At 40.5% G+C, this 21283-nt stretch overlaps 1 protein-coding gene across 5 annotated transcripts in view; it reads left to right on the forward strand.

Moving 5' to 3' along the window:
* Positions 1–21283, forward strand: part of FANCC (FA complementation group C) — a 280802-nt gene that overhangs the window by 223681 nt on the left and 35838 nt on the right. For all 5 annotated transcript variants that reach the window (XM_040450237.1, XM_040450236.1, XM_040450240.1 and 2 more), the window contains one exon: positions 10350–10506. In XM_040450237.1, the coding sequence (XP_040306171.1) occupies positions 10350–10506 (157 nt within the window). The remainder of the gene's footprint in view (positions 1–10349; positions 10507–21283) is intronic.

Below are 21283 nucleotides of genomic sequence, written 5' to 3' on the forward strand. Positions count from 1 at the left end.
AATGGGGGAGGGGCAGAGAGAGAGGGAGACACAGAATCGGAAACAGGATGTAATTGTTTTCTTGATAGCTAGATATGCGGTACTAGGTAACAGCAACTGCTGTGAATAGGCTTTTGTATTTTGGTGGTGAGATATGAGAGGAGGGGAAGTGTTCTATAGTCTTTTAATTAGGTCTCAGTCTTTTAGTGAGCTTATGCCTCTGGACTGTGAACTTCATGAGATTCCTCAGGTTTTTTTCTCCGCCTAACTTAGTTGTCCAGAGCTGACTGGAATTGGTTATTTGTCTTCCCCTAGGTCTATTAGGTTCTGATAATACCATATGAGGTTAGGCTCTGATTAACTAGTTTCCCTTGAAGGCAGGCCTTGTTAAGAACGGAGTGCTCTAGGAGTGCCCGGGTTGCTCAGTCAGTTGAGCGTCCGACTTCAGCTCAGGTCATGATCTCACAGTTCGTGGGTTCAAGCCCCATATTGGGCTCTGTGCTAACACTCAGAGCCTGGAACCTGCTTCAGATTATGTGTCTCCCTCTCTCTGCCCCTTCCCCAATCATGCTCTGTCTCTCTCTGTCTCTCAAAAATGAATAAACGTTAAAAGAAAACAATTTAAGAATGGAGTGCTCTATTGTATTCAAAACCTAAAGTAGAAGTGGAATTACTCCCACTGTTTACTCTGAGGACCTGGTTAAGCTCCTAAGTTTCATAATTTTGTGGGACCCTTCCATAACTGGATCCCACTGGAATTTTTAACTCTCAAGAGTTATCCACACTGGGCCTCCAACCACTCACTAATTACAACTCAGGTTTTCCTACCTGGGCACTGGTTCCCATGGCAGTTACCACTTGTGGATCTCTACTCCAGTAAGTCACAATTTCCTGTATTTGCTTGTCTGTCTTTCCAGTCTTGGGGGCCAAGATTTGTCCTGTGTCCTGACCCTCTCTTAAGGATGCAAGAAGAATTGTTGATTTTTCAGTCTGTTTGCTTTGTACTTGTTGTTAGGACAGAGCGGTCACTTCCAAGGTCCTTTCATGCACAACAGGAGACTGGAAGTCTCCATATGCCGTATATGAAAATCTATATAACTACAATACCATTATTATATTTAAAAATTGATACTAATTCCATAGCACCGTTATGTATTTATTTAAAATTTTTTTAACATTTATTCATTTTTTGAGAGAGGGAGGGAGGGAGACAGAAAGAGAGAGAGAGAGAGAATGTGAGTGGGGGAGGGACAGAGAGAGGAGACACAGAACCTGAAGCAGGCTCCAGGCTCTGAGCTGTCAGCACAGAGTCCGACTCAGGGCTCCAACTCACAAACCATGAGATCATGACCTGAATTAAGTCGGGTGCTTAACTGGCTGAGCCAACCAGGCGCCCCTAGCACCATCATGTATTTAGTCAGACAGTAAATTCTCTTGATTGTCCCCCATTTTTTTTTTACAGTTGATTCTTTTGGAATCAGAGGTCAAAGCTGAATTTGGCTGATAGGTTCAAAAATCTCTTTCAATCTGTAGGTTCCCAATTTCTCTTTGTTTTTGTTTTGTAAAGTATTTGTTGAAATAATATGGTTACTTTTCCCCACCATCAGATTATAGAGCATTCTGCCATCTCCAGTGTAATAAAAGATGCAAACTCCTCTCTCCCTTAATCATACATTCAATTTCTGTGTGCATTTGGGCCTATTTTGTTATTTTCTATTCTCTCCCTCTTTTTTTTTTTTTTGACCTGTTGTATATTCACACACCAGTACCACTTTGTTTTAATGGTGGAGCCTTTCTAATATACCTAATATAAAATAGGGCTATTTCTCCATTTCTCTTACTTTTCAGGATTTTTCTGACAATTCTTGCTTGTTTTATGTTTTAAATAAACTTTGAAACCAGTGTGCCTAGCTTTAGGAAAGATAGCTAATGTTATTTGGGGGAGGCTTATGTTAAATATATAGGTTAACTGAGGGACAACTGACATCTTTCTGACATTAAGGCTTTCGTCTACCTATCCAGGAACACTTATGTCTTTTGGTTTGTTCAGATTTACTTTTTGATCTTAAAAGAGTGTTTTAAATATTTTCCACATATATAGGTGTTAGGTATTTTTTACTCCCAAGGTTTTATTGAGTTTTGGGGCTTGGGGGGATTTTTTTGCTCTATATAAGTGTATCTTCTTTCCAACTTTAAATTGATTTTTATTATATCATCGTATTTGGAAAATAACACCTCAAAACCATCATCATTCTTTCAGTTAACCCAAAGGAAGTAGTTACCAGTGGAGTATATGCTGTTTTTCATGTATCACTCTTAAAAATTAATGTAAGAATATAAGTTTTAATTTCATTTTACATGAAATGTTATAGTACAGGAATTTGTTAAGGTAATATCTTAGAAAAAGAGATAGAAGGTTAAATTATTTGATGTTGAAAAAGAAGTCAAAACATAATTCTCATGGTTAAAATATGCAGTCTTTTTTTCTATCTACTCTAAACCTCTGTCAAAATGTACCCAAAAAGTGAGTTTCCTTAAGGAGTCTGATCAGTTATCTTTGTTATTTATGTAAAAGACTGAGTAATAATCAGTTTAAAAGCTTGTATAATGTGATAAATGTGCTCCACATGTGTGTGCCCTTCATACCATTTCATACTTCAGTCTCCAATGGCTTACCCCACCAGCTTTCATTTTCCAAAGCAGTTTTTCAAAGTATTTATTTTTAAGTAAAATGCTCTTTGTCTTTCACCATGGCAGCTCTATTTGTGATTTATTTAGTAATACATTTCATCAAATTATAGGGTCTTAGCAACCTATACTTTCAGCCTTTTTCAGCAAGAATTTCATTAAAGGGAAATGGGAGGAGAATGCCCCTAGGTATTCCCTGTGAAATCTCTCAAAGCTGTTTCAGAAATTACTGGTGAGGAAGAGACGTGCTCAGAAAATAGCTACTTTTGCTCCACCCACAGTGCTCAGATGGAAAGCTGAGGGCAGTGGCTTCATGAGTGGGCCTGAACTCCTTTGCTGTTTATTTTACTTCTGATAGCATGTTCTCCCTCAGCAACTAATAAAATTTATTTGGTTTGGAAAATTGTGTCTGCTAATCCAAAGGGGACAGACAGTCCAGAAATGCTGGGTGGCCTTCAACTTGTCCAATTCCTATGGCTTCAGCTCAGCAAGTTCCCCAAGCAGTGGCGTAAGGGCTGGAGCCTTTCCATGGACACTTTCCCATGGACTGAGCATCCCAGCCACATGTTGACATGGGGAGGCTGATTCAATCAGTCAGTGCAGATTACCACCCCCACACCCAAATCTTCTCCGCACCACCCCCCCCCCCCTGCCCCTTGAACAGTTCCCCACATGTGCTGTGTGGTCATTTAGAAACTACATACTTTCTTTGACCAGTGCACCCTGCCCTATGTTTAGACTTCCAACTATTTGCCTACCACAGTACACCAGTGGAATTTCATGTTTTACCATTGGCCGGGTGTCTTTGGCCTTGGCTTCCAAATACAGTCATGTATTTTCAGAAATGGGCTGCCTGTGTTCTTTTAAACAGCAGATGGTTGTCCCTCTCTGTGGTTTAGATAACCTAGAAGAAATTTTTTATTCTTGGCCTAAAAATCAAACCTAACTTCTCAAGTCTATCCCTGGTGTTGCTATCACAGCCCCCTGCAGGCTGCAGGTTGCAAAACACCTTTCTGGGAGAGCTGCTGAAATCCTTCCATTAAGTCTGTGGAGTGTAAGTAATTCAGCATGACCTGACGTCTCAGGTAAATCTAAATCCATTGCTTCAAAAATATTGAGAAGTTTGATGACTGGATGGAGACTTTTTTCCTACATACTAGAATGAATGAATCAATTGAACAAATCAAAGGAAGAATGGATGCAGGACTGACGAACCAACTGGCCTCACGGTGCGACTGTGAATGTGCTTTTTTAGCTCAGATAAGAAAACTCAGGCTTTCAGTGTTGTTGAATAATATAGGCGAATGTATATAAATGAAAGACTAGTGTAATACCATGGACAGAAAGGTAGCAAACAAGTATAGTAGTAACTAAAACTCCCATTTCTATTTATTTATTTATTGAGACTCCCTGAGAGCCTCTTTTTTTTTTTTTTACATTAATAGGATAACAAAATTAGTCATTGAAAAAGTTGACTTTTCAACTAAAAACCTGCTGATACTGATTTGTAATAGACATTACAGTGTGTTTGGGTTTGTGTTTGCTTGGTGTTGCTGCTGTTTGCTTTGAAAAGTAATCTCTCTGCACATGTAAGTGGTGATAATGGCACAGTCCTCAAATTTGGCATGCTTCTTAGATCAAGTTTTCATGGAAATACACCTTTGGGAAAGAATACATTCTAGTGCCTTGGAATTAAGTAGTTATCCAGAAAAGCTGACCCCAATTTTTGTGGGCTTCTCTGGCAACCCAAATGGCCCTGATCTCTTTCTGGTTTGGAAAGGTGAATACTGCCTGTGTTTGTCTGGAGTGAGGAAGCTTCTTCCTTCCCTTTGCCTCTCTGGCATTCCCTACCAACAGGCACTGCCCTCATTAGGAACTGTTCTTGGAGAGAATTGAATTCCGCGTTCTATTTTTATTACAGCTATTAAAAAACATTTGGAGCCAAAATTATTTAATAAGCACCTGAACTAATTTCTTTATTATACTGCCTCTTTTTGGAAAAGATGGGGCAAACAACAGTCTCAGTATTTTGGAGAGACAAAGTACAGTTTTCTAAATGCCAAGGAGCCATCTATCTAGAAGACTCTAATAGCAGAAGATGTTGGACACAGCAGAGTGCCCTGTCAGGCTTCCCTGCTTTGTGTCAGAAGTTGTTACTAAGGCTCAGATGTTCTACATGAAAGCACTGACTGGGAGCCTCTTCCTCGTATTTTAAATGAGAAAATTATAATGTACCACACATAAGTCCCAAACACCCAATCTCATTTTCCTAAAACATAGCTATAATGCAGAAAACCTCCCCTGATTAGCTAGAAGTCTGAGAGAGCCAAGTTTTTAGCTTATCATGTTTTTCTTGAATCCATTATTTTGATCAGTATCCAGACTAGATACTGATAATTGGCTTTTTAAATTTCCATAGAAATGTATATTCATTTTATGCGGTCAGACAATACAGTACAGATGTGTATGCAGAAAACTTTAGTTATCCCCTCATTATCACCCTCTAGTACTTCTGATAACCATACCTTATACTCTTGGAGACATAGACATCTGTATAAAACAATTTTTCTCTTTTTTTAAGTAGTTACATAAACAAAAAACAAAAACAGCATCACACCCTACACATGACTCTGGAACCTGTTTTTTAACCAATATATCTTGGATAACCTTCAAGGGATATAGATCCAGTTCATTTTTATAAAATAGGAACATATTCCCTGATATGAATGGACCTTAATTTATTCAGCTGCTTGTCAACGGATGCATTCAAACTGTTTTTAATTTTGTTTTTATAGTACTGCTGCAGTGAATATCCTCCCAGTGATGCTTTTATTTCTGGCAGGCAGAGTCACAAAAGTATGGTTATGAAGGCCAGGAAGATGTCTGTTTCACAGTTCATTATGTGGTATGACACAACCAAATGAACAAAATCGTTCCCTGTCTCACCTCTGAGAACATATGTCCCCTGTACCTACTTCAGCATGGATGTCATTCTTTGAAACTTTACTGATGTGTGAGGATGAAAATGATAGCTATGTTAGTTTACCTTGCTTTACTATTAACAAGGTTGAAATCTCCATATTTTTATTGGCCTTTTGCATTTCTTCTTTGGTAATTTGCCTTCCCCCCCCCCCCCCGGTTTTATTGAGATATAATTGACATATAATGTAATTTGCCTTTTTTATTTCAAAACCAACCTGGTACACTTTTAGAACATTTTATATAATCTGAATATGTTGGTCCAGTCAAATTCTGTTATGCAAATATATTAAGATCATATTGACTTGGTGATTTCTGCAACCAGTATTGATTATAAAAAGTTATTTTCTGGTGTTTGGGGGGCAAAATAGATTGTTTTCATTCAAATATTAAACATGGGTCCATAAATTTAATAATTCACAGCAAATAATCGAGTGTAGTCTGAATCAGAGGCAATAAAAGATAATTGTTAACATACACATTTTTTAAACTGTGAGAATAGAACAAAAGCATTATGTATTTGCTGACTTGAATGTGTAATTTTGCAGATCTTATATAAATTTTTAAGCAATATCTTTTATTTCAGATATTTGGTGGAACTACCATTTTACCCTAGTTTCCTTGTTACATGTGTTCATGTTTATCTACTGCTCATTCCCAACAGCTCCTACCTTTGTGCTGCCAGGCATCACTCAGCCACTGTGACCTGATGGTAAAAATCACATTTAATGCACACAGCTGCTCTGAGAGCCTAGGAATGGTGCTGCCTGAAAACTGTCACTGAAGTGAGAAACTTCTCTAATGATGTACATAATTATTTCATATGGATCCTGAAAAAAAGATAACATGTGGTGAATGCAGGTCAAAAGACATCCCTGCTGTTTGGGAAGGGAGGAGCCACTGAGCAGCCATGTTCCCTATGCACCTCAGAGTTTCCTGCCTCTTGGGGGCTTCCTGGCTCCATGACAGAGGCTACAGATCCCCTTAGCCCCTGCCCAGTAGTGTTCTACTTTAGAAAGCTGGATGGAAACCGCTCCCAAGGGTCTACTAATGTGACTAAAACTGGCTGACAGCCTAGACTTTGAAAAGACTTCCCTAAATACTGGAGGGAGTGAACACAGGGTCCAGGCATCTGGGCATCTGGCTTACATGGGAAGTCCATCTGCTTGCTCCCCTGGGCCCGGGCCCTTGTTCCAAGCAGCACCTCCACTCTTCAGTCTGCAGAGTGGAGAGGCTCGTGTATAACCTTAGGTAGACAACCAGGTCCAGCATCAGACCTCCTGGGTTCAGATTGTAGCTGTGAGTCCTTGGTCTCTCTCCAACTTCAGTAGCCTTTTCTGTAAAATAAGGATAATAATGGTACCTGTTTTGTAGGATTAAACTACAGTTAACATGCTTAGCATGGTTTCAGGTGAATGCTTAATAAATGGTGGCTACCAGTCTTTAAGCCACTCCTGTTCCTCTGCATTTGGCTTACCAGTCAGCTCTGCTGTCCCACACACTACACCTCTGTGCAGCCTCCTGGTGTTGCTTCTGTCACAGCTGTCCCTCTGAAGACCTGTCACCAGTAATGGCTGCACTTCCATCCTCTCTCATTGACTGCTCTTGGCATCTATCAAAACCATGACCTTGGGGAAGTCAGAGGGGGCCTGTCCAGTGCAATGCATGTGGTTCCCTCCCCTCCCATGTCCTCAGTCTCAGCAGTGCTGATCAGAGCCAGACCTTCCTTCTCTTCCTGGATGACATTATTCTCTGCTTGTGTATGTCCTACCTCCTCCGTCTGCAACTCCTCCTTATCTACCTGTTGTCACTGCTCAGGGCACAGACCTGGGCCCTCTTCTTCCCTGATGGAGTTCCCCGATGGGCCCTTGGAGTTCTCCACTCTTGTGTCACTCATGCTGGCTGACGGTTCCTTAATATGTATCTTCAGCCCAGATAGCTCCCCAGAACTTTGAACTTGGATATTCAAGGGCCTACTTTATCCCTCTTTTTTGAGCGCTCCTCAGATATTCTAAATTCTATTAAAAAATAAATTTAAAAAAATGGGGCACCTGGGTGGCTCAGTCAGTTAAGCATCCGACTTTAGCTCAGGTCATGATCTCCCAGTTGGTGAGTTCAAGCCCCATGTCGGGTTCTGTGCTGACAGCTTGGACCCTTCAGATTCTGTGTCTCCCTCTCTTTCAGCCCCTCCCCTGCTCATGCTTTCTCTCTCTCTCTCTCTCTCTCCCTCAAAAATAAACATTTAAAAAACAAGTAAATTCGTACACCCCAAACTGAACTCTTAGTAAATCTTCACAAATCTTCTCTTTCCTTCTTTCCATTGGAGTAATGCTAGATCCATCCAGCTCGTTGCTCAAGAAACCTGGGACAACTTTGATTCCTACCTCACCTTCACCACCTCTCATCAAATTCATTGCCAGTTCCTCTTGATGTTACTGCTAAAATACATTCCAGATACTCTTCACTTCTCCACTGCCACCTGGGTCACGCCAGCTACCAGCTCCCCCTGGGCTCCCTGCACCCATTCTAGTCCCGCACTCTGTTCTCTGTGCTGCAGCTGGAGTGATCTTTACTGTAACTCACATCCTGGCACTCCTCTGTGTAAAGTCCTTCAGGCCAGAATAATCACTGAATAGAATCCCAGAGCCTTCCTTCCTTTGGTACCGCCTCATCACAGGCCACCTCACCTTTGCACTCTGGGGTTTCTCTCTTCTTCTGACCTTGCTCTTCCCTGTCTCGGGACCATCACAGCTGCCATTCCCCCAGCTGGAATGCCCTTCTGGCTACTCTTCACCTAGCTAATCTCCGCTCAGCTGGAGAGGCGGTCCCTGACCACCCAATCTAAATTGGGACACTTCTCTTACTCTGTTTTACCTCAGCCTGTCCTTTTCTTTAATGCCTTTTTCTCAGTTTTGGTGTGTGTATGTGATGTGTACCTCCCACCGGGCCCCAAAACAGACCTAGTCTGTTTTGTTCCCAGTTTTCTGGCCTGTACCTGGCACACAGAAGTGTTCCATCATCTTCCTTGAGTGAATGACCACCAGCTCCTTGCCATTGATTATAACAGGGGAGATAGCATGGGAATTGCAGCCTAGAGCACCGGTGGCATCCATGGTGTGGCCCCCAGATGTGCCAGGTGATGCAGGGGTGGGGGCACCATGGCAGTTGTTCTTTGCCAGGCGTGGGGAGATGGGGGAAAGGGGTCCAGCAGGACTTCCCAGGAGAGTTGAAGCTCAGGGTGAGAATGTGAGATCAGAGAGTCAGAGGGGGGCCTTTATCCTGCCCTCTGTTTGCTTCTGTGAGACTCATTCCAACTCATCAGCTTTGTCTAGCCTTGCCCCAGAGTTAATCCAGGACAGAGGTCTGCAGGAGTTATGCTGAGGGAGAAGAAAAAAGAGAAATCACGAGAAATTGCACTGTGACTCCGCCTATTCATTTCCTGCTCCTGCACCCATTCCCTGGGCTTCACGCCAGCTCCTGCAGAGAAATGGCCCAGAAGCCATGGTGAAGGGAAAGCCCTGAAGGGGTTTTTGGGTAATAGGGAGGCTTTGTGCCCTCAGCTTTTGTTTTTCTTACTAAAGGCAGTAAACATTTTTGTCAGAACCTGGAAAGCACTCTGCTGTCTGTGGTGCTGCAGGTGAAGAGGCAGGAGGCCTTCCTTGGGAAAGTAGGGCTGAAAGAAGAAAGAGAAGTCTCACCAGGCCAGAACAGGCCCACTGTTCACAGGGAGGGCCCTGTGGGGACGGCCACCAGTGGCTCAGAGTTAGACAGGTGTCTCCTCACTCTACCTCCCAGGAGGTAGAACCCCTGATTCACCGACCTGACATAGGAGGAACCTCCACATACCTTCTTCTATGGAAACACAGCTCCACAAAATGTTTGGGGCCCAGAGTACCATGGTAGGGATCAGCTCTGGATCTACCAGGTCATAACCACCATATATGAAATTGTTACTAAAGGAAAAAAATTTTTTTTAACTTTCAATCAACAGATTTGCAAATACAGTTACTGAACGTTTACTAGATGTCAAGCATTGTGCTAATCTTTGTACATGTATAATTACTGCATTTGATACTTCTGAGAACACTATGAGGGAGATAGGCCCATTTTACAGATGAGTAAGCTGAGGTTTGGAGGTTAAATAATTTTCTCAAAAGCCATCCAGTTAGTCGGTGGTAGCTCTGGGACTCAAACCCAGGTCTGATTACACATATTAAATCTTTATGATGTACTTTAAAACATAATTTTTTTTTAATTTACATCCAAGTTCATTGGCATATAGTGCAATAATGATTTCAGGAGTAAAATCCAGTGATTCATCCCCTATGTATAACACCCAGTGCTCATCCCAACAAATGTCTTCTAAACATAACTTTTTTTTAAATTAGGGATGTATACCTCAAGGCCTTTTTCCATCTTATTTTTTATCACTTTCTTCCTTCACTGATATTTGTTTATCCTTTTTGAAAGCATTTTTTTTCCTTTGAGCATTTCTCTGATTTCTTGAGTTGAATTGGAAGCAAATTCACATTATTTTGCAAATGGACACTTGGTGAATTTCATGGATACTATAAATATTAACTGCTGCTGACCATGATGAAAAGATTCACAAGCTGGATTCGTGACTGCATTTTGATCTCTCTCAGTCTTGTTTTCTCAGTAACCCTCTTCTGTTTAAAATTTTGTTTGTTTTTTGCTGAAAGGAAGAAGATTTCTCTCCCCACATCAGCTGTCATCTGCCTCTGGCTTCGGCACCTTCCCAGCCTTGAAAAAGCAACACTGCATCTTTTTGAAAAGCTAATCTCCAGTGAGAGAAATTTCCTGAGAAGGATCGAATGCTTTTTGAAAGATTCATTGCTGGTACGTGCTGGGCTTTGATTAGGAGAAAACTCCTTAAAGAGGATGCTGGGTATCATCTCTTTTTCTCAAAGCAAGGGGAAATGTAAACAGAGAATTTTAATGTATCTGCATTTTGTTGTAGAAATACCAGTGGCCGGGCTTTTCTGCATACTTGGAGCGTGTATTGAAAATGGGGGCTTCTAGATTTACTTGACTGATGCACCTTCTATTGCATATTCACAAGAATTGATATTAGAGCACACTGTTTTCAAACAATATTTCTTATTTCCATATGAAAAGTTAGTTTTAAAAAATGAAGATCTTATGAATGAGAGGAGGAATAAAACAAAATCCTAGAAGAAATATTAAAGCAACAAAAACAAGGAAGAATTCTGTAAGTTTTCTTTTGGTATAAGCCTTCCAGCCTTGAACCCTCCTCCCCCAATGTGGCTCGCCTATCCTCCCTTGTACTTGGGACTTCTTGGGCCTGGGAATTTGGGGGCTCAGTGGGCCAAATGGAATGGCCTCATTGCCTAATCCAGTGTTAGGTGGCAGGGTTCACAGGCAGCCCCCAGAACCTGAGGGGTGGGGCTGTTTTCCTTTTGTAGGAGGCAACTCTGTGGAATTTATGTGCATTTTTGTAAGAGCAGGAATAAAGACCAATGCTGCCTGAAAAAACCAGTCAAAAACTAAGGGAGGTGCCTTGCTCCCTGTGCCTCTGTTTTACCAGAACCCCTGTGGTTTCTAACATGCTTTCTCATTAGCTGTCATAACCTGGGGAAGATAGGGCGCACAGATTTTCTTCCCGCTGTACAGACGGAGAAAATTAGTTCAGAGATGGGGAAGTCAGATCTTCAGTTGGGGGCAAGGAAACTGGCAGGAGAGTGTATTCACCTCCCCACTTGAGCTGAGACTTTGGAAGGGGGAAGCTCTGAGGTTGGCTCAGTTTCCACAATGCCCACCTCCCAGACACCTTCTATGTTTTATAATTCAGTTGGAACATCCTGTTTTCTTTCTCTTTCAAATTGGAAGCTGTGTTAGGGAATCCTAATTGAAACAGTTGCCTTCTTCCTATGTCCATTGTTCCTTGTAGGTACCCCCCAGCTCTCATATGTAACTGTCCAGGCTTTCTCTCTTACTCCATAGGCTTCTTTCTGCCTTCACGGTCTGGCGTCTCCCAGGTGACTGTGGATGGTGCTATAGTCACCGTTGGCCATGGACCTGTGAGTTAAGTGGCACAAACTGAACCCAGCTGATTTGAAGTTTGCAATGTTTGACAGGAAAAAAAAAGTAAGGAAGGGAGGAAGGAAGGAAGATAGGGACAGAAGACTGAGAGAGCAGCAGAGAGGTTTTTTGTTTTTAGGAAAATGACTGCTTGACCTCACCATTCAAAAGAGTTGCATAGTACCTTACTAGGTGAGAAATAAGAATGCACCTTACATAATAATAATTATAGTAAAATTCAAAATGAACAAAGGTGTTTGTTTATATAGCCCATTTCAAACATTACTTTTATTATCAGGTAAATCTCTATTTCTATTTTTAACGTAAATGTGATGGTATAATTTAATTTTCTCTAGTCCTTTTTCCGTGGCAAAATATAGTACCTGAGTTATTTCCTTGCTGTCAGGGTCCTTATTAAATTGTCTTTAGATCCTCTCCCTGTAGATAAATTCCAGTTCTATCGACATTCTGAGTTGGTTTGATTCTGCGGCCCTTCATTGGTCCTGTGGTTCTTCTCTGAACCTCCCCCATGTCCTTTTTACCTGGGCCCTCGGGCTTGAGAGCCAGGAAGCAGGCACCCCCATGGAACAGTGCCCTTACACAGCCTTCAAGTCTCCAGCTTTTATAGTTTGATCTCCCCTAGGCAGACAGCTTCGAAGGCCGTTGATCTACAAAAGTATTTATCAGGATCCTGTGTGTAGATTTCAGAGCTTCCATTATGGTCAGAGGAGGATTCCAGAGGGTGTTATTTGGTTTAATTTATTGTGGCATTGGCAGGATGTGACCTCTCTATGCCTTATCGTTCAAGGAGGTAATTACAGTGCAGAGTTGCAAGTCCCTGGTTGGCGTGGGCTGTTCTCCTCAGGCATCCTGGGGCTGCAGTGCTAGAAAACCAGGCAGGCTGGAAGATGGCTATGACGTGACTGAGTGATTAGAAGGGTAACCTGAAGAACCTGCTTCCTAATTGCATCATCTCATTCGTTTATCACAGCATGTATCTCCGTGCACTGACAAGGCCATGCAGAAGTATCAGAGAGATCTCCTAGACTCTGCTAGCAGGGTCCTGCTGTGTTTGCCTCCAGAAGAAACTTGATGCCTATTACATTAGGGTTGGATTCTGAGAGTAATTAAAGTGTGATGGTCTACGTAACTTGTATTTTATATGGAGCACTGTTAATTATGTTTCCATCTTTTGGGACTGTCCAGAAATAGCCCTGGAAATTCTATAGTTACAAGATGTTGCAAAAACAAAAGATAAAAGTGTGGTACAGGTTGTACAAAGGGAAATGATCTCCCCAAATGTTCTTTGGCCTCTCGGTGACTTGAAAGCTTGGTATTTTCTTTTCTCCTTTTTTTTTTTTTTTTTTTTTTTGGTAGTTCATTTTTTATTATTTTAAGTTTTTATTAAAAAAATTTTTTTTAATGTTTGTTTATTTCCAAGAGAGAGAGAGAGAGAGACAGAGCACAAGTGAGGGAGGTGCAGAGAGAGGGGAAGACACAGAATCCAAAGCAGGCTCCAGGCCCAGAGCTGTCAGCCCAGAGCCCGATGTGGAGCTCAAACCCACGAACTGCAAGATCATGACCTGTGCCAAAGCTGGAGGCTTAACCAACTGAGCCACCCAGGTGCTCCTTAAGTTTCTATTTTAATTCCAGGTAGTTAACAGACAGTATTAATATTAGTTTCAGGTGTACAATATAATGATTCAACACTTCCACATATCACCCTGTGCTCATCACAAGTATACTCCTTAATCCCCATCACCTCTTTAACTCATCCCCCACCCACCTCCCCTCTGGTAATCATTAGTTCTCTAGAATTAAGAGTCTGTTTTTTAATTTTTTTTCTCATTCTCTCATTTTTTTCCCTCTTTGCTTGTTTGGTTTCTGAAATCCACATATGAGTGCAATTATATGTTATTTGTCTTTCTCTGACATTATACATTAAGCATTATTCTATCTCCATCCATGCCATTGCAAATGGCAAGATTTCATTCTTTTTTATGGCTGAATAATATTCCAGTGTGTGTGTGTGTGTGTGTGTATATATATGTGTGTGTGTGTGTGTGTGTGTGTGTGTGTGTAATTGTGTGTATATATGTATATACATATATATTTTTTTTCTTTTTTTTTAATTGGTGTTCTTGTATTCTTTGGGTAAATACCCAGTAGTGTGATTGCTGGATCATAAGGTAGTTCTATTTTTAACTTTTTGAGGAATCTCTATACTGTTTTCCATAGTGGCTGTACCAGTTTGCATACCCCCCAACAATGCCCAAGGCTTCCTTTTTCTCTGCATTCTTACCAACACCTGTTGTTTCTTATGTTGCTGAGTTTAGCCATTCTGACAGGTATGAGGTGTTTGATTTGTTTTTCTCTGATGAGTACCTTTTCATGTGTCTGTTGGCCATCTGTATTTCTTTAGAGAAATGTCAGTTCATGTCGTCAGCCCATTTTTTAATTGGATTATTCATTTTGGAGTATTGACTTTTATATGTTCTTTATAAATTGGATACTAACTCTTTATCAGTTATGTCATTTGCAAATATCTTCTCCCATTCCATAGGCTGCCTTTTAGTTTTGTTGATTGTTTCCTTTGCTGTTCAAAAGTCTTTTATTTTGATGTAGTCCAAGTAGTTTATTTTTGCTTTTATTTCCCTTGCCTCAGGAGACATCTAGAAAGAAGTTGCATGTCTAGAAGTTGCTGTAGTCAATGTCAAAGAAGTTACTGCCTGTACTCTCTCCTAGAATTTTTATTTTTCAGGTTTCAGATTTAATTATTTAATCCATTTTGAATTTATTTTTGTGTGTGGTATAAGAAAGCGGTCCAGTTTCATTCTTCTGCATGTAGCTGTCCAGTTTTCCCAACACCATTTATAGAAGAGACCATCTTTTTCCCATTAGTTTTATTCTTTACTTCTTTGTCAAAGATTAATTGACCATATAATCGTGGGTTTATTTCTGAATTTTCTGTTCTGTTCCATTGACCTATGTGTCTATTTTTGTGCCAGTACCATACTGTTTTGATCACTACAGCTTTGTAATATAATGTGAAGTCCAGAATTGTGATACCTCTAGCTTTGCTTTGCTTTGCTTTTTCAAGATTGCTTTGACTATTCAGGATCTTTTGTGGATCTATACACGTTTTAGAATTGTTTGTTCTAGTACTGTGAAAAATGCTATTGGTGTTTTGATAGGGATTGCATTAAGTTTGTATATTGGAAAGCCTGCTATTTTCCGTTAAGACAGGCACCAACCTAATATTACCTGAATTCTAAATGCATATATATCTTTTTGACTTCCAAAACAAAAACAAGTTTTCAAAACCTGCTTACTTTTGAGACTCACCCTTTGGCTTCCATGGGCTGGGCTGGCCCCAAGTTCATGGCTACCTGCTGCATGTGGTGGCTCCTAAATAAATTGCAGTATTAACCTCAGTTTGTCATTTACTGTGCAGACTGACACCTTTCAAAGCAGATGGTCTTGTGTTTTCCTTGACAGAATACACACTTCAAGACCATAATCTATAGCTTCAGACCTACCTTAAAAACTAATGTCACCAAAAGCAGTGAAAACTACTTGCTAATTATACAGGGGTTTTTTTTGACACTGGTTTCCCAAGGCTGACCCAAATCAGAAGGATGTTATGTTTTCTAGTTACAATTCTGTCTGTGGAGCCCAGAAAGCTATTGTTTATATTCCACATTTGAATGAAAAGTGCTGGCTGGGTGGCACAGTGGTGCTGTGCTTGGCTGCCCTGCTGCATGCCAGGGCCGGGATGTACCCTCGTTCCCATGCCCTTTCATTCTACTCCTCTATTGGCTGACCCCACATGCCGCCTGCCCCTCCAGCTGGGTCCAGAGGAGCTGGTCCCTCATCTTCACAGATAGATTTGCCCATGAAAGAAAGGGAGGAGAGGGGGAAGGGAGACTGGGTTCATTTTGTTTTTGTTTATTCGGATTTTAAATCTGAAAATACTCCTCATATTCTCTCCTACCCAAAAGTCTTCACAGCTCAGTTAAAATTCTTTATCTTGTCAAGTATGCCTCAATAAAGCTGGGGGGGGGGGGGAATTAATTCTTAATCTAATAACAACTTAAGAATAAAAAACATGAAGGTATCTCAGTGTCCTTGTTAACCTCCCTGATGTGAGATAGAATATGTTCTTGTCTTCGTCCTCCAAAGAGCAGTTGTAGCCACTTCAAAAAGAAAAACTTCCTTTACACAAAATTCCAAGCACAGTTCCCCATTAATAAAAGATTATACTAAAGAATTAACTCCAGATCCCAGATGATGTCAGTTTTCTGTACTTGAATAACTTCTTACCAATGTTCTAGGGTTTTCTTTTCCATATTTTTCATTAGCAGTTTTTTAAGCATTTCTTTTTTGAGTGCTTTAATGTGGCGCATGAATTTAGCAGTGATCGAATTGAAAGTGTGGTGGCTTATGCTTGTAACAGAAATGTAAAGAATCTGCATCTCGTACAGTAGTTGCACTTCCCATCATTGACCTCTGGGGGGCACCAGACCCCGCTCCCACCCACCCCCACCCCCCGCCCCAGCATTGTCTCTGCAAAGGAGGCCCAGATTGCAAGTGCTGCTTTACTGTTGGGGGGTTCAGGACTTTGCAATGGACCAGTCAAATGAAGGGAGAGAAAAAACAAAAAAAAGCACAGTGTTCGACCTGGGGTTTTAGTGCCACTTAGTCACTGAGCCAAGAAGCAGCTCTCAGGTTGAGGGACCATCTTCCTGCTCAAGCTGCACAAGCTAACTATATAGAGTCCACTGGGCAAGGCTAGAAAGAACTTCAGGTTTTAGGGATCTTGTTCAACATCCAGAGCTGGCATCCCTTTGTCTTAACGCCCTTGGAGAGCATGGGTAAATTTAAAATTTTAAAAACTTAAGTTTTTCTTTAAGCCCAGAAATGATACATTTATCACTAACTAAACAATAATTACATTATGGAATATGGAAAAAAATTGCTTGTAGTATAAACAACATCTGGTAAAGATTTAAAAGAAAGAAAAATTTTTCCAAGCTCAAATTTATTGAAAGAAACTTGAGTGTCCTGAAATGTAAAAGGGATATTTACAGTCTTCTTTTTAGCATTTTGGAAGTAGAAAAGAAGAAAATGGCATCATAAAACATACATATTTATAAAGGTGCCTTATTTTACACAATAGATACGAAGATTTTATATAAGTAGATATTTTAAAAACCAAATTGTTTTTCAGCTCAATAAAGGAGCTTACTATTGAAATGAATCTTATGAAGAATCCCCTTTTTAAAAGAGCAAAGTTATTTTTTGATAAATACAGTCACCCTTTAATTATATTACAAGACAATATATTATATTATATATTATATATATTATATATAATATATATTAATTATAATTATATATAATATATATAGTTATATTTAATATATAATATATAATTATATAATATATAATATATAATTTATTATATTATATATTATATATAATATACATATTATATATAATATATATTGTATATAATATATAATATACATATTATATAATATATATAATATGTATATTATATATAATATATTATATATATCTTAATATATTATATTAAATTAATTATATACATATATTAACACAAGGGTTCCCACCTGTCAGGGTTTGGAGGCTGCTGGGTCAGCTCAAGGGGGAGCTTCTAATCAGCCACTTCTTTTTAAAAGAATGACCATTCCTAACTAAAAATAGTTAACTATATTAAAATAGACCATGAAAGAGAATCTGTTCCAGGCTTCCTGTACCTCATTTTACCTCTCACCTCTCAAATCATATTATAATATCCCTTTTTGGTTTATATTCTCTTTTTCCCCTCCTCCCCATACTCTATCTTACACACACAAGGAATCCGAAAATGATAGAAAAGAGGACAGATATCTTCCATGAGAGTTATGTTCTTCCATGTTCTCAGGCCTCTCTTAAGTGACAAGTGGCTTGTAATAATTGGGATGGTAATAATAATTGGGATGGAAATAACAGATTGGACGTCAAGGACAGTTGGCCTCTCCCTCACCTTCCCCCCGCAACACAGGACTAGAGCACACCGCCACCACACATTTCTTCTGTGTGGACTTTGTCATCCCTTCTTTTGTTGAGGGATGGGAATGGGCTGTCCTAGGCAGAGAGGAGGTACACAGGGCATTTTGGAATCGCTGTGGGAGATCGGAAGGGGATACACTCCCAACAGAACAATCTGGCTCGTAGGAAGAGGAAGTCAGAGTCTGGAGCCCTCCATCATCATCCTCTGTTAGTCCTCTGACATTCACTGAAAGGATTGGGGTGGTGTGAGGGGAAGAGAGAAGGGCAAAACACGTGTTATTGATGGCCTCTTGGTGACATAGTTTCCCTAGATTTGAAATAATCTGAACATGGAAATCATTAGGCCAGTTGGAGAAGAGCAAGCAGAGCTTGAGAAGGAACAGATTTTGGCAGGATGGAGAAAAACAGATAAACAGATGGAACCCAAGAAAGTTTTTCTTGCCCTCATTTTTACAGGAAAGATAATCCCCTGGATTGTAGGGCTTCAGAGCTAGGGTTCGAGGTAGGTTGCAGAGTGGCCTGTGGTGTGTTTACTGTAGGGTCCCCTTCCACAAATAAGCCAGGACACAGAGGGGTTAAATGTTCGCCTCTTCCCTCACAAGGATGCTGTAAAGATTCAGAAGGGAAATTTATGGCTTCCAAAGAAGCATAAATTAAGACTTTAATTCTATTTGGAGGATTCTCTTGATAGGAAAAGCAGCTTAAGTTTGCTTTTGTGATTTGATGTCACTGGGACACATGCCTGGCCTGTGAGCACTCCAGGCCTCATGAGGGGACTCACTGACCCTGAAATTATGTGCTCGGGAAGTGTAAAGAGTCTTGTTTTAAAAACCATCCGTAAGGGCTGAGGATGAGAAAGAGCTGTTCACGGCTCTGGAACAGCAAGGAAGACTGCTTTTTAAATCAAAATCTCTGCCACTGCTGTTTCAGCAAGGCTTCCCTGCCTCCTGGCGTCTTACCTGTTGTAAAAGCTGAAATGGGTTGTAGAAGCAGGTTGAGAGCAACCAAAAGTCTGACATATTTAGACAGAAGGAACTCTAAGAGAGTCCATTGGCATGGAGAGAGCAGGCAGCTCCACACATTCTGGAGACATTTAAAACATTGGATTGAGCGGTTTTGATAGAAAACACTGCATAAAATAGAAGTTTGTCCAAACTCGAATTCTCTTTTAATAAATTGAGTTACAGCGTCCTTTCTTCTCCCCCTTGAGTTTCATAGTAGCCCTGTTCTACACAGTGGATCATCCTCTCCTTTGCCATTTAGAAATCTGTGATCAGTGTTGAATGATTTTCTAGCATCAAATGTATAGAGTGGCTCTAGATTTGTTAGACCATTCTCAAAAGGAATGGTTCTGTTTACCATTTCTAGTTTTGGTTTTCTATTAGTGCATTTTCAGGCTCTGTGTATCTGTCTGCCTGTGGGCATTTGACAGTATTTGGTCTTAAACACTTAAGAGGCATACTGTCCATCTACGAAAGCTTGAAAAATTTTTGGCGAATTTGATGAATCACTTTAAGACATACAGTGTGCTGGGGTGCCTGGGTGGTTCAGTTGGTTAAGCATCCGACATCAGCCCAGGTCATGATCACATGGTTCGTGAGTTTGAGCCCCACATCAGGCTCTGTGCTGAGAGCTCAGAGCATGGAGCCTGCTTCAGATTCTGTGTCTCCCTCTCTCTCTGCACCTCCCCCACTCGCTCTCTCTCTCTCTCTCTCTCTCTCAAAAATAAATAAACATTTAAAAAAAAAGACATACAGTGCGCTTTTCCCTTCTTGTTTGATTTTTCCATTATGAATACGTAGAAACTTTTATGGTATTCTCTGGGCATTTATCCAGTGACCTGTTCATAACTGTTATTATTTACAGTGGGTCTGAGACTCCAGGAGATTAACAGACTTGCCTGAGATCAAAGCCAAGAAATAACTTGCATCTCTTCTGTTGAACTGTGGCCCTGCCAGATTATTTCTTGAGTACATAATGATTTTACCTATGAGAATTTTTAGTTGGTCTCTTTTAGATAAAAATTCACATCAGTGAAGGATGAGGGAGCATGGGTTACTCTACCTAGAGAGTAGAGATTTGTAACTTACAAATCACAAATCTCTCTCTTCCAATAATTAAAAGGAAGTTATCCCATCATTTTAATAAGTGGTGGTGCTCTTGCCTGGAGCCTTCTGTGGCAGGCTGTAGTGACGGTGTATGAGCACTAGATGGCAAACGTTCAATGTTACAACTCAAAATGCCCAGCTCAAACCAGAGAGTAGAAAAGAAAATCTGTGGAGATAGGTTCCATTCTTTCTTCAGCGTGGTCCGGAAAACTTGAGAGGCAAAGCATATCCTTTCTTCTTTTTTTGTTGAGGGGGCTTTGAAAAAATGTTTGCCAAAGCTGGTCATATCAAGTACGGTATGACTCAAAGAAATTCCTTAATCCACTCACATTTGGATGCTACTGTAAAATATGTGTTTGTTTCACAAATGGCATTTTTCATCTGGCTAACTCTCATGCTTTGAGCTCTGGCTGAAAAGACAGGGAAACTGAGTCAGGCCCATTAAAGCCCTACCTAAGCTATGGTGGGTCAACTTCTGCAGGCTTGAACCATCAGAACCATCACAAAAATATTCATAGAATAAATTAGATCACTTCCCTTGTTCAAGATGATGGTATCTATATTTTGTGTTCGTTAACCCCTTTTCCATTGTAAATAATAGAAGCTGCTAAATTCTTTTCTTTTTAATTTTTTTTTTTGGTTTGTTTTATTTATTTTTGAGAGACAGAATGTGAGCAGGGCAGGGGCAGAGAGAGAGGGAGACACAGAATGTGAAGCAGGCTCCAGGCTCTGAGCTGTCAGCACAGAGCCCAACGCATGGCTCGAACCCATGGACTGTGAGATCGTGACCTGAACTGAAGTTAGACGCTCGACTGACTGAGCCACCCAGGCACCCCACTAAATTCATATATAGTTCCAGATGGTGGTAGTCCCTGCTTTCCTTACTAATAATCGTCAATTACTATGTTGCCACTGCTCAGTAAGGAGGAATGAAAAGATAGCAGGCCCAGACCTGACCTTGAGGCACTTCTAGGCCATGGGAGGTGGTCAGGTCCATGGGCACTTTGTGTAAAACTGGCAACGCACACAAGCTCTGCCTTCACTACAACATGCTGGTGAAAGGCATTTTTAAATTTCCCATGATACTTATTGACATGATACTTACTTTCCCATGATACTTATTGACTCTTTTTTTGGATCGTATGGGCTTATTGTGGAAAATGTGGAACATACAGGAGTATAACGAGGAAATAAAGCTTGTCCATGATCTCTTTGCCTCAAGAGAACCCATTTGCTCCATGTACTTGGATTTTTTTTTCTAACCCAAAGAAATATGCCCATTTTCTAGACACTAGCAGTTCTAGACAACTCATCTCCCCAATAATAACCAGTCATTATGTTGTCAGTGAAATGCTTTTTTTTTTTTTTTTTTTTTTTTTTTAGGTTTT

Source organism: Herpailurus yagouaroundi, unplaced genomic scaffold (genome assembly GCF_014898765.1).
Source record: "Herpailurus yagouaroundi ecotype Mexico unplaced genomic scaffold, PumYag 201, whole genome shotgun sequence".
Lineage (NCBI taxonomy): Eukaryota > Metazoa > Chordata > Mammalia > Carnivora > Felidae > Herpailurus > Herpailurus yagouaroundi.